This window comes from Salmo salar, chromosome 12, assembly GCF_965601325.2.
Source record: "Salmo salar chromosome 12, fSalSal1, whole genome shotgun sequence".
NCBI classification, from domain to species: Eukaryota; Metazoa; Chordata; class Actinopteri; order Salmoniformes; family Salmonidae; genus Salmo; species Salmo salar.
The window spans coordinates 6,292,739-6,303,193 of record NC_138302.1 but is presented as its reverse complement, the minus strand read 5'-3'; the positions used below and the strand labels follow the sequence as shown (position 1 = coordinate 6,303,193).

Below are 10,455 nucleotides of genomic sequence, written 5' to 3'. Positions count from 1 at the left end.
CAGACCGACGGATATCAAGGTTCTGGTTGACGTCTGTATGGAGGCATGGTCTAAGATCCATCTACAATCTCATGAAACATTTATTATAATTCAAAGAAAATGGCTTAGTGCCGTTATTCTCGCAAGGGGAGGTGCCCATAATATTGATGATGATGGTTGTCATTAGCATCATCGCTAACAGCTACACATAGTGGTAGAAAAAACGCACACACTCATGATGGGCATTTCTGTGGCATTTCCTCTTCAGAAAGTTGAAGGAAAATACTAAATAATTTAGGTAAATTTAACGACGACTTGCGGGAAGTGGGTTCAGCACAAATGTTGAACAAAACATTTATAGAAATTATACCACCACCCAAAAGGGCACTTTAGAGACTAGAAGGGTAAAGGGGCATGTGCTCTACACAGGTAGAGTCCTATCTGTCCATGTTGCCTTATGCAAAGTGGACACTGCTTCATGTGGCAACACCAACACTCACCTAAATAGCCCATATGCCACTGGGTGAGAGAAGTTTTCATTGTTTTTGGGCAGCATTATGTGAGGGTTTATTATTATAAGGCAAATACTTTTTCACGCCACTGTCCAAATAGTTTAATATCATTGCAGTGTTAGAGAGCAGGGCACTGTCCATATAAACTCAGCAAAAAATAAAATGTCCTCTCACTGTCAACTGCATTTATTTTCACCAAACTTAACATGTGTAAATATTTGTATAAACATAACAAGATTCAACAACTGAGACATAAACTGAACAGAAATGGAATAATGTGTCCCTGAACAAAGGGGGGGTCAAAATCAAAAGTAGCAGTCAGTATCTGGTGTGGCCACCAGCTGCATTAAGTACTGGAGTGCATCTCCTCCTCATGGACTGCACCAGATTTGCCAGTTCTTGCTGTGAGATGTTACCCCACATTTCCACCAAGGCACCTGCAAGTTCCTGGACATTTCTGGTGGGAATGGCCCTAGCCCTCACCCTCCGATGCAACAGGTCCCAGACCTGCTCAATGGGATTGAGATCCGGGCTCTTCGCTGGCCATGGCAGAACACTGACATTCCTGTCTTGCAAGAAATCACGCACAGAATGAGTAGTATGGCTGGTGGCATTGTCATGCTGGAGGGTCATGTCAAGATGAGCCTGCAGGAAGGGTACCACATGAGGGAGGAGGATGTCTTCCCTGTAACGCACAGCGTTGGGATTGCCTGCAATGACAACAAGCTCAGTCCGATGATGCTGTGACACACCGCCCCAGACCATGACGGACCCTCCACCTCCAAATCGATCCCGCTCCAGAGTACAGGCCTCGGTGTAACACTCATTCCTTCGACGATAAACGCGAATCCGACCATCACCCCTGGTGAGACAAAACCGCTACTCGTCAGTGAAGAGCACTTTTTGCCAGTCCTGTCTGGTCCAGCGATGGTGGGTTTGTGCCCATAGGCGACGTTGTTGCCGGTGATATCTGGTGAGGACCTGCCTTACAACAGGCCTACAAGCCCTCAGTCCAACCTCTCTCAGCCTATTGCGGACAGTCTGAGCACTGATGGAGGGATTGTAAGTTCCTGGTGTAACTCGGGCAGTTGTTGTTGCCATCCTGTACCTGTCCCGCACGTGTGATGTTCGGATGTACCGATCTTGTGCAGGTGTTGTTACACATGGTCTGCCACTGCAAGGATGATCAGCTGTCCATCCTGTCTCCCTGTAGCGCTGTCTTAGGGGTCTCACAGTACAGACATTGCAATTTATTGCCCTGGCCACATCTGCAGTCCTCATGCCTCCTTGCAGCATGCCTAAGGCACGTTCACGCAGATGAGCACGGACCCTGGGCATCTTTCTTTTGGTGTTTTTCAGTCAGTAGAAAGGCCTCTTTAGTGTCCTAAGTTTTCATAACTGTGACCTTAATTGCCTACCGTCTGTAAGCTGTTAGTGTCTTAACGACCGTTCCACAGGTGCATGTTCATTAATTGTTTGTTTATGGTTTATTGAACAAGCATGGGAAACAGTGTTTAAACCCTTTACAATGAAGATCTGTGAAGTTATTTGGATTTTTACGAATTATCTTTCAAAGACTGGGTCCTGAAAAGGGGACGTTTCTTTTTTTGCTGAGTTTAGATATATATAATGAACAGACTAGGTCTACACTGCTCCTACATGGTGTAACAATACATCATGTAGATGTATATAATGAACAGACTAGATCTATACTGCTCCTACATGGTGTAACAATACATCATGTAGATGTATTTAATGAACAGACTAGGTCTATACTGCTCCTACATGGTGTAACAATACATCATGTAGATGTATATAATGAAAAGACTAGGTCTATACTGCTCCTACATGGTGTAACAATACATCATGTAGATGTATATAATGAACAGACTAGGTCTATACTGCTCCAACATGGTGTAACAATACATCATGTAGATGTATATAATGAACAGACTAGGTCTATACTGCTCCAACATGGTGTAACAATACATCATGTAGATGTATATAATGAACAGACTAGGTCTATACTGCTCCTACATGGTGTAACAATACATCATGTACACTACCAGTCAAAAGTTTGGACACACCTACTCATTCCAAGGTTTTTCTTTACAGGGTTTTTCAAATCTATGAAATCACACATATGGAATCATGTATTAACCAAAAATGTGCTAAACAAATCTAAATATATTTTATATTTGAGATTCTTCAAAGTAGCCACCCTTCACCTTGATGACAGCTTTGCACACTCTTATATAGAGCAAATGTGTAAAAACTCACTCCTCAGCCTGAACTGGTCCCCTCTTGAGCCAAGGAATTGCTAGCTTTGCTTTGCGGTCGACTGGTAAGATGACTCAGGAGGGTGGTCACGTGTGCTATCAAGGCAGAGAAGTCCTGGGTTTGATCCTCGGTGTGAGCCAAATCAGGACGAAGTGGTGCGCTACTCGCTAAGCAAGCAGCGTGGCGACCATTACATTTACACATTTCACTTACACATCCACAAATTTACTGAATGAAAGAAAACGACTAAATTCAACTATAGAATCAAGAAATGCAAGTTATACTAATCTATTGAATACTTTACATTACATATCCAAATCATATAACGAGCAGGTTTATACCTGTATCAGATCAAAGGTAATAATTAAAACAAAATACATTCTGATTTGAGGTAAAATAAAAATAGGCACATTTTTTGGGCAAGCATATATACACTGAGAATACAAAACATTAAGAACACCTGAGATAGACTGACCAGGTGAATCCAGGTGAAAACTTTGATCCCTTATTGAGCTCACTTGTTAAATCCACTTCAATCAGTTTAGATGAAATGGAGGAGACAGGTTAACGAAAACATTTTAAACCTGGTTTGTGTGTGTGTGCCATTCAGAGGGTGAATGGGCAAGACAAAATATTTAATTGCCTTTGAACTGGGTATAGTAGTAGGTGCCAGGCTGGGTTTTTCAAGCTCAACAGTATCCCATGTGTATCAAATAATGGTCCACTACCCAAAGGACATCCAGCCAACTTGACACAACTATGGGAAGCATTGGACTCAACATAGGCCAGCATCCCTGTAGAAGGCTTTCAACATCTTGTAGTCCATGCCCCGATGAATGGAGGCTGTTCTGAGGGCAAAATGGGGGGGGGGGGGGGGGGGGTGCAACTCAATATTAGGAAGGTGATCCTAATGTTTGGTGTACTCAGTGTACAATATGATTTCATGTGGCTTGAAGAAAAAACACATTCTAAGTCAAAAACACAAGTCGGAACACAGCCTCTCTATTCTCTCATGTGATTTCAGGTCCTCTGACTGGGAAAATGTCTTTCCGCAATTAGAGCAGTGGTATGTCTTCTCCTCCTCCTCCTTCCCCTCCTGTGTATTTGTATGTTTATCTCGATGTATTCTCACATGCAATTTCAGGTTCTTTGAACCAGTAAATCTCTTTCCACACTGGGAGCACTGGAAGGGCTTTTCTCCCGTGTGTATTCTCTCATGTGATTTCAGGTTCCCTAACTGGTTATAAGTCATTCCACATTGGGAGCATTGGTAAGGCTTCTCTCCGGAGTGTATTCTCTTGTGTGTTTTCAGGTACCCCAACGTAGTAAATCTCTTTCCACACTGAGAGCATTGGCAGGTCTTCCTCCCTACTAGGTGTATTTCCTCATGCTTATTCAGGTACCTTAACCATGTAAAACTCTTTCCACACTTGGAACATTTGAAAGGCCTTTCTGCAGTGTGTGTCCTCTCATGCTGTTTCAGGTTCCCTAACATGGTAAATCTCTTTCCACACTGGGAGCATTGGTAGGGCTTCTCCCCTGTGTGTGTTCTCTTATGGTGTCTAAGGTGCCCTAACCACCAAAAACTCTTTCCACAGTGGGAGCAGTGATGTTGTCTTGCTGGTTTGGGCGTCTCGGAGTCTGGTGCCACTGAAGAACTCTTCCCACTGTCAGAGTTAGAATCTGGTCTCTCTCCTGCCAAAGACAAACAGAGTATTTAGCTAAATACTAAACAGAGACCTGAATAAGACCTCCACATGGTAAAACGGTCTTCCTATAAGGTTTAATCTAGACTAGATCCCTCAATAAAATACTGAGTATTTAGTTAAACAGAGACCTGAATGAAACCTCCACATGAAAAAATGGTCTTCCTATGAGGTTTAATCCAGACTGGTAATAACCTGAGGCCAGTTTTCATTTATTTATTTTTTACTTGGTGGCCAATATAATACAAATAATAATAACACTCTAGAACCTTACTTTCAAAAGGCAGGTTTTTAGCTGATTGACCTTTGACCATGTGATCTCTGTTCTAGGACCACTACCCATGTTTTAGTACTTAGAAATGAAATTATTGTGAACCGAAAACATTATTATATTGAAATTGTTACATGATTTGTCATTTAGAAGACACTCTAATCCAGATAAAGTAGGGTTAAGTACCTTGCTCAAGGTCACATTGACATATTTTTCACCTAATTGGCTCGGGGATTCGAACCAGCAACCTTTCGGTTACTAGCCCAACACTCTTAACCTGAAGCGAATGATGGACAAGACTCTATCCAGGACGCTATATGTAATGTTCCACTCCATCCACAGCGACTGATGGACAAGACTCTGTCCAGGACTCTATATTTAATGTTCCACTCCATCCACAGCGACTGATGGACAAGACTCTGTCCAGGACTCTATATTTAATGTTCCCCTACATCCACAGCAACTGATGTAGCAGACTCTGCCAGGACTCTATATTTAATGTTCCACTCCATCCACAGTGACTGATGGACAAGACTCTGTCCTGGACTCTATATTTAATGTTCCACTCCATCCACAGCGACTGATGGACAAGACTCTGTCCAGGACTCTATATTTAATGTTCCACTCCATCCACAGCGACTGATGGACAAGACTCTGTCCTGGACTCTATATTTAATGTTCCACTCCATCCACAGCAACTGATGGACAAGACTCTGTTCAGGACTCTATATATAGGCCATATATCATTCATTTAAAAGTCAAAAGACGCATGTATCAAACCCATTTTGTTGGTGGCCTCCACTCTTTGCATCTTTAACAATCTCTACAGTACCATCAATACTTTGTCATGACGTTGGCCTCTTTTGGTACAGGGAGGACAGTTGACCCCCTCCCCTTTTGCACCATCCCCCAACCTACCTTCCCCCACCCAGTCCCTGTGTGAAGGAGTGGTAAAATTCCAGGAGAGTCTCTGGCCACATGGCCCATAGAGAGACACAGGAAATTCTTCCAACTCACAGAATTGGGGAGCCAAGCGACATTTGTGTTCTGGAGAAGGTATGGAAGATTGGTGAAGAATCCAGCTACGAACTGGTCCGCTTGGTACAATTTTGTGATACTCAGAAGAGACAATATAGCCATATTACCATAAAACTGTTTATATAATAGCCTCAGCTTGAGACTTGCATCATAATGGTTGTATAAAATGTATTAATAAGGATAAAGCTATTTGTAATACATTGAGATGCTATGTACTGATGTTAATGTGATAGAATTGGATTTCTGTACCAAGCTTCACTCAGCCATCGGCACGCCCCCAAGGGACACAGACAGGACCAGGCGTCATTTGACAAGCCTGTTCAAGGGTGACTATAAAACTATACCCTGAGCTACATTTCTCCAGACCAGGCCTCCACTCCATGGCCAATAGGTTTTACCATCCAATTCCTCTACTGAAAGTGAACTATACCACATGGTTAACTTTTAGACTATTGATACTGACAGAATAAGAACAAGTCTTTGATATTAATTATTAGTCTGCAGCTAAGTAAATTATATCATCGAACGCGAAGACCAACGAAACATCCATCCTATAACGACATTAATGAATGTCGCTTTGAAAGATCCATTCTAACCGAGAGAGAGAGAGAGAGAGAGAGAGAGAGAGAGAACTCTCCATCAGAACGACGCTCGAACAAGGATCCCGACGACACATGAGCGTAAATATATATTGATTGCAATTGTTCCCGAATGAGCGAGCCTTCAATTGTTAATATTAATGAACTCTGTGTACCTTCTCAGCTGACCGTTTATGACCCATTGTCTAACAGACCAGCCATGCCTGTTAGCCATTAGGGCACATTACTATACCAATCCTTTGTGACGATAATTACTGTTTGTATGTTTTCTGTTAATTACTTAGTGTAGTAAATAAATGATTTTAAGACAATTGATGTATGGATGATTTTAGTAAAGACTGGGTTCGTGCAGATACAACAATTTACGACGTTTGGAATGAGACTGGACTCGAGGTAAAATACACCATTAAACCAGAAGATAATCGGCCTATATTCTAATATAGGAAAATTATAACTTTGTAATCTGAATATTCTCCTTGGTGCCCCGATCTCCTAGTTAATTACAATTAAACGATTAATCAGTTTAATCGCGTGATAATAATTACAGGGAGTTAATTGATAAACATGTCTTCAGTTTAATGGTACCCCAAAGACACGACAACTTTAAACTATTTATTTGAAGTTTTTCTATACATTGTAATATTTGTAGCTACTTTTTAAGTAAATACCTGCAGTCAACAATGTGTTAGGAGATAAAGCAGATCACGTACCTCATGTCACCTGTCACGTTTTTTTACATTATGAAGCTTAGTTCCTCAGAACAGTTGAGCCAGTCAGGTGTTTGTTTGTAAATACCAAGGGAGAAACCTGGGACTGGTGTGTCCAGCTGTGTATTGACAGGGGTCCCATTTAATATATAGAATGATCAGGGACGTGCAACTATAGTGCAACACATTTGGCGGAAAATAGCTTAATTTCCATCAGATGACAACAGTTCGTACTATTTGGCTGGCAGCCACACAAGTAAATGAGCTTACAATGAAAAAGCAAGGTAGTTTTAGCAAAACGATACGTGGCCATCATATTTCTAATGTTTAGCATAGAGAGAATGTAGCCAGCTACATTTCCTAATGTTTTGCTTGAAGTTAATCTGGCATTTGACCTGAGAAAAGTCGCTCCACATCAGTCAGCCGTCTGCTGATAGATGAGAATTCAGGAACTGGCGTTCTGAGTGGAGAAGTGCAACTGAAGCACCAAATGTGTCTGATGCCAAAATGACAATAACAAGCATTTTAGATCTGTGTTCACAAAACGCAGCAAGATAATAATTCTTATGCTTTCTCTTTTTCTGTGTGGAAAATGAAGAATTCTGCGTTAACGCAAAACCCCTAAGTTTAACTTGCTAGTTATCTAAGTACGTTACTTAATTAATAAGGTGATGGGGCATCATATTGTGTAAGCTTTCTGCCGTGTTTGAGAAATCAAAGCCATTTGAATTAGTTATCTGTATAGCTGCCACTAGCATCTTTTGATTTCCTTGCATTTTTTTCCCTCCTCTCCGTTCTAAGCCCGTCTGCTCCTCCCCCATCTTCTCAGAGCAGGGGGGCCCGTTGCCCTAGCGACTCCAGACTCCACACAGACACTGTGTGTACACATGCTGCTTCAGAGCCAGTAATGTTCTTCCTTCAGACAAGCATGCATCAAAACATTGTTCATTTGGACATTGCCTCTCGTTCACGTTCACTTGTAAATGTCCAAACACAATTCTGTAGCTCCTATCTATATCAAGTATAACTTCATGAGCTAGATTGCCTGTGTAACAGTATCGCTTCCGTCCCTCTCCTCGCCCCTACCTGGGCTCGAACCAGGGACCCTCTGCACACATCGACAACAGCCACCCTCGAAGCATCGTTACCCATCGCTCCACAAAAGCCGCGGCCCTTGCAGAGCAAGGGGAACAACTACTTCAAGGTCTCAGAGCGAGTGACGTCACCGATTGAAATGCTATTAGCGCGCACCCCTCTAACTAGCTAGGCATTTCACATCGGTTACACTTGTCTTTGCAATTTGTTTATTTCTGTTTGCACTCGTTAGCATATTTAGCTAGCAGCCTCCATGGAAATTCGCTATTACTTGTGCTACATTTGTTAGCATTCTGGTAGAAGACATTCAATGGTATTTTTTGCGTTTTTTGGCACCCCCTTGCGTACTATGCCAGTAATACTGTAAATCCTAGGATGAGAGAAGGACGGTTTGACGGGATGAGAATCAGGATACTAACCCTAAAGAATGTATTACTATTTATTTAACTTTTATTTAACTAGGCAAGTCAGTTAAGAACAAATTCTTATTTACAATGACGACCTACCCTGACCAAACCCGAACGACGCTGGGCCAATTGTGCGCCACCCTATTAGGACCCCCAATCACGGCCAGTTGTGATACAGCCTGGAATCGAACCATGGTATCTGTAGTGACACCTCTACCACTGAGATGCAGTGCCTTAGACCGCTGTGCCACTCGGGAGCCCCCAAATGAATAGCCAAGTGAGTACAGGAAACAGTTTAATAGATTAAACAACAGGGTCGTTCCATATGACTGAAGTGATTTTTTAAGTGCACCCCTCTAGATTTGAATGGAACCTTCCAACCGTTTGTCCCCCATGGTAGAAGAGGTCAGGAAGTTATTTTTTTGACCTGAATGCCAAAATATTCAGGAGATCGAAGTGCTCAAAGTTGCAGCATTTTGCATACACAACCCCACCCGTGAGACATCCATGTCTTCATCACTGAAAAATATAAAAGGTTGAGTTTGATATCATGGTATGTGTAGAACCTCACTAGAATGCCTGCCCCTTTAAAACTACACTTTGGTTCAATAACTGCAGACAAGAGCTTGTGCCCCTGTTTTTAAGATCGTACTTACTGGTATCAATCAGATCTTCAGTCTCAAGCTCCTCCTCCACTCCCAAGACATCTTCCTCTTTTATTGAGATATCCTCCTCTTCCTCATCCACTCTAAAAGGTTCTTCCTCTTCTTTCACTATAACTTCTTCTTTCAATGTAATAGCCTCCTCTTCCTCCTTCATTATTTTGAAATCTTCCTCCTCTTCTTTCACTGTGACAGCCTCCTTCTCCTTCTTCACTCCAAACACGGCATCTTCTTCTTCACCTTCCTGTCCTTTCACTGTAAAATCCTCCTCTTCTTCTTCTTCTTTTACGATAATGTTCAGCCCCAGAGCTTCTTTATCCGGCCAGCTGACCTCTTCTTCTTTAGAAGTGAGGGAGTAGCTTAGTGAGGTCATGGTCGGGGATGTTAGCTAGGTAGATAGCATTAGCAACTAACCTAAGGTTAATTCTAACTTAGCAAGCCACCTACCCGACAAACAACGTAACAGCTTCCTCTTCCTTCTCTTTCACGGGAGCTTCTTTCTCCGTCCAACAGACCTCCTCTTCTTTAGAAGGTGGGGGAGTAGCTTAGTGAGCTCATGGTCGGGGATGTTAGCTAGCTAGATAGCATTAGATGTTTAGCATTAGCTAAGATAGCTAGCTAACTATGTGGAATAAAACAGGTTAACACGTAGACATGCGCGTGTGTTAAAAAAAACTGTGTCTAATATATACAGAACGTTTCTCGAATTCGACAATGTTTAGCAAGTTGCCCAAGTTCACCCTTACCAGGCTTGTTTTGAACAAAAAAGCGTACCGTCCGTCCACTGGTTTATACGTCACACAGCATCCCCCGACATAACATACACACGTTGCCATCTGCTGACTGGAGTGGGTAATGCAGCTGAGGTAAAAAAATATTCACTATTCAACCAAACCAAATAATACATAGATTCGACCCATTTAAAACAAGCAGATATGCTTTCCAAACATGCCAGAAGGCATCTAAAACGATGTAGTTAGAAGCTCTGGTTGGGTGCTATCAACTACTGTCTGTGATGAACTGGTACTCTCTTTTCTTAAAATCACAAGCAGTTTCCTTTACACACTTTAATTAATACTTTGCCATCCTCTGGGAATATATTACATATTGTTGTATTAGGTTTTCACCCAAATAAATTCAATTCAATTCAAAGCTGAGTGATGGCGAGGCATAAATGTTGGGTCCAGTGTACATTTATG

At 42.0% G+C, this 10,455-nt stretch overlaps 1 protein-coding gene across 1 annotated transcript; it reads right to left on the bottom strand.

The window, feature by feature from the left end:
• Window positions 1-662: 662 nt before the first annotated feature.
• LOC106596815 (uncharacterized) lies at window positions 663-10,158 on the bottom strand. The gene is made up of 2 exons (XM_014188078.3): window positions 9,251-10,158; window positions 663-4,466 (listed from the first exon to the last, which is right to left on the bottom strand). The coding sequence occupies exons 1-2, from the start codon at window positions 9,627-9,629 to the stop codon at window positions 3,745-3,747; spliced, it is 1,101 nt and encodes a 366-aa protein (XP_014043553.2). The 5' UTR covers window positions 9,630-10,158; the 3' UTR covers window positions 663-3,744.
• Between the last annotated feature and the right edge of the window lie 297 nt (window positions 10,159-10,455).

Excerpts from the sequence above, each read along its gene's own strand:
- LOC106596815 (XM_014188078.3), bottom strand. The coding sequence starts at position 9,629 with ATGACCTCACTAAGCTACTCCCTCACTTCTAAAGAAGAAGAGGTCAGC. Across the intron at positions 4,467-9,250 it reads TGAAGATCTGATTGATACCA|GAGAGAGACCAGATTCTAAC; the intron begins GTAAGTACGATC and ends TGTCTTTGGCAG.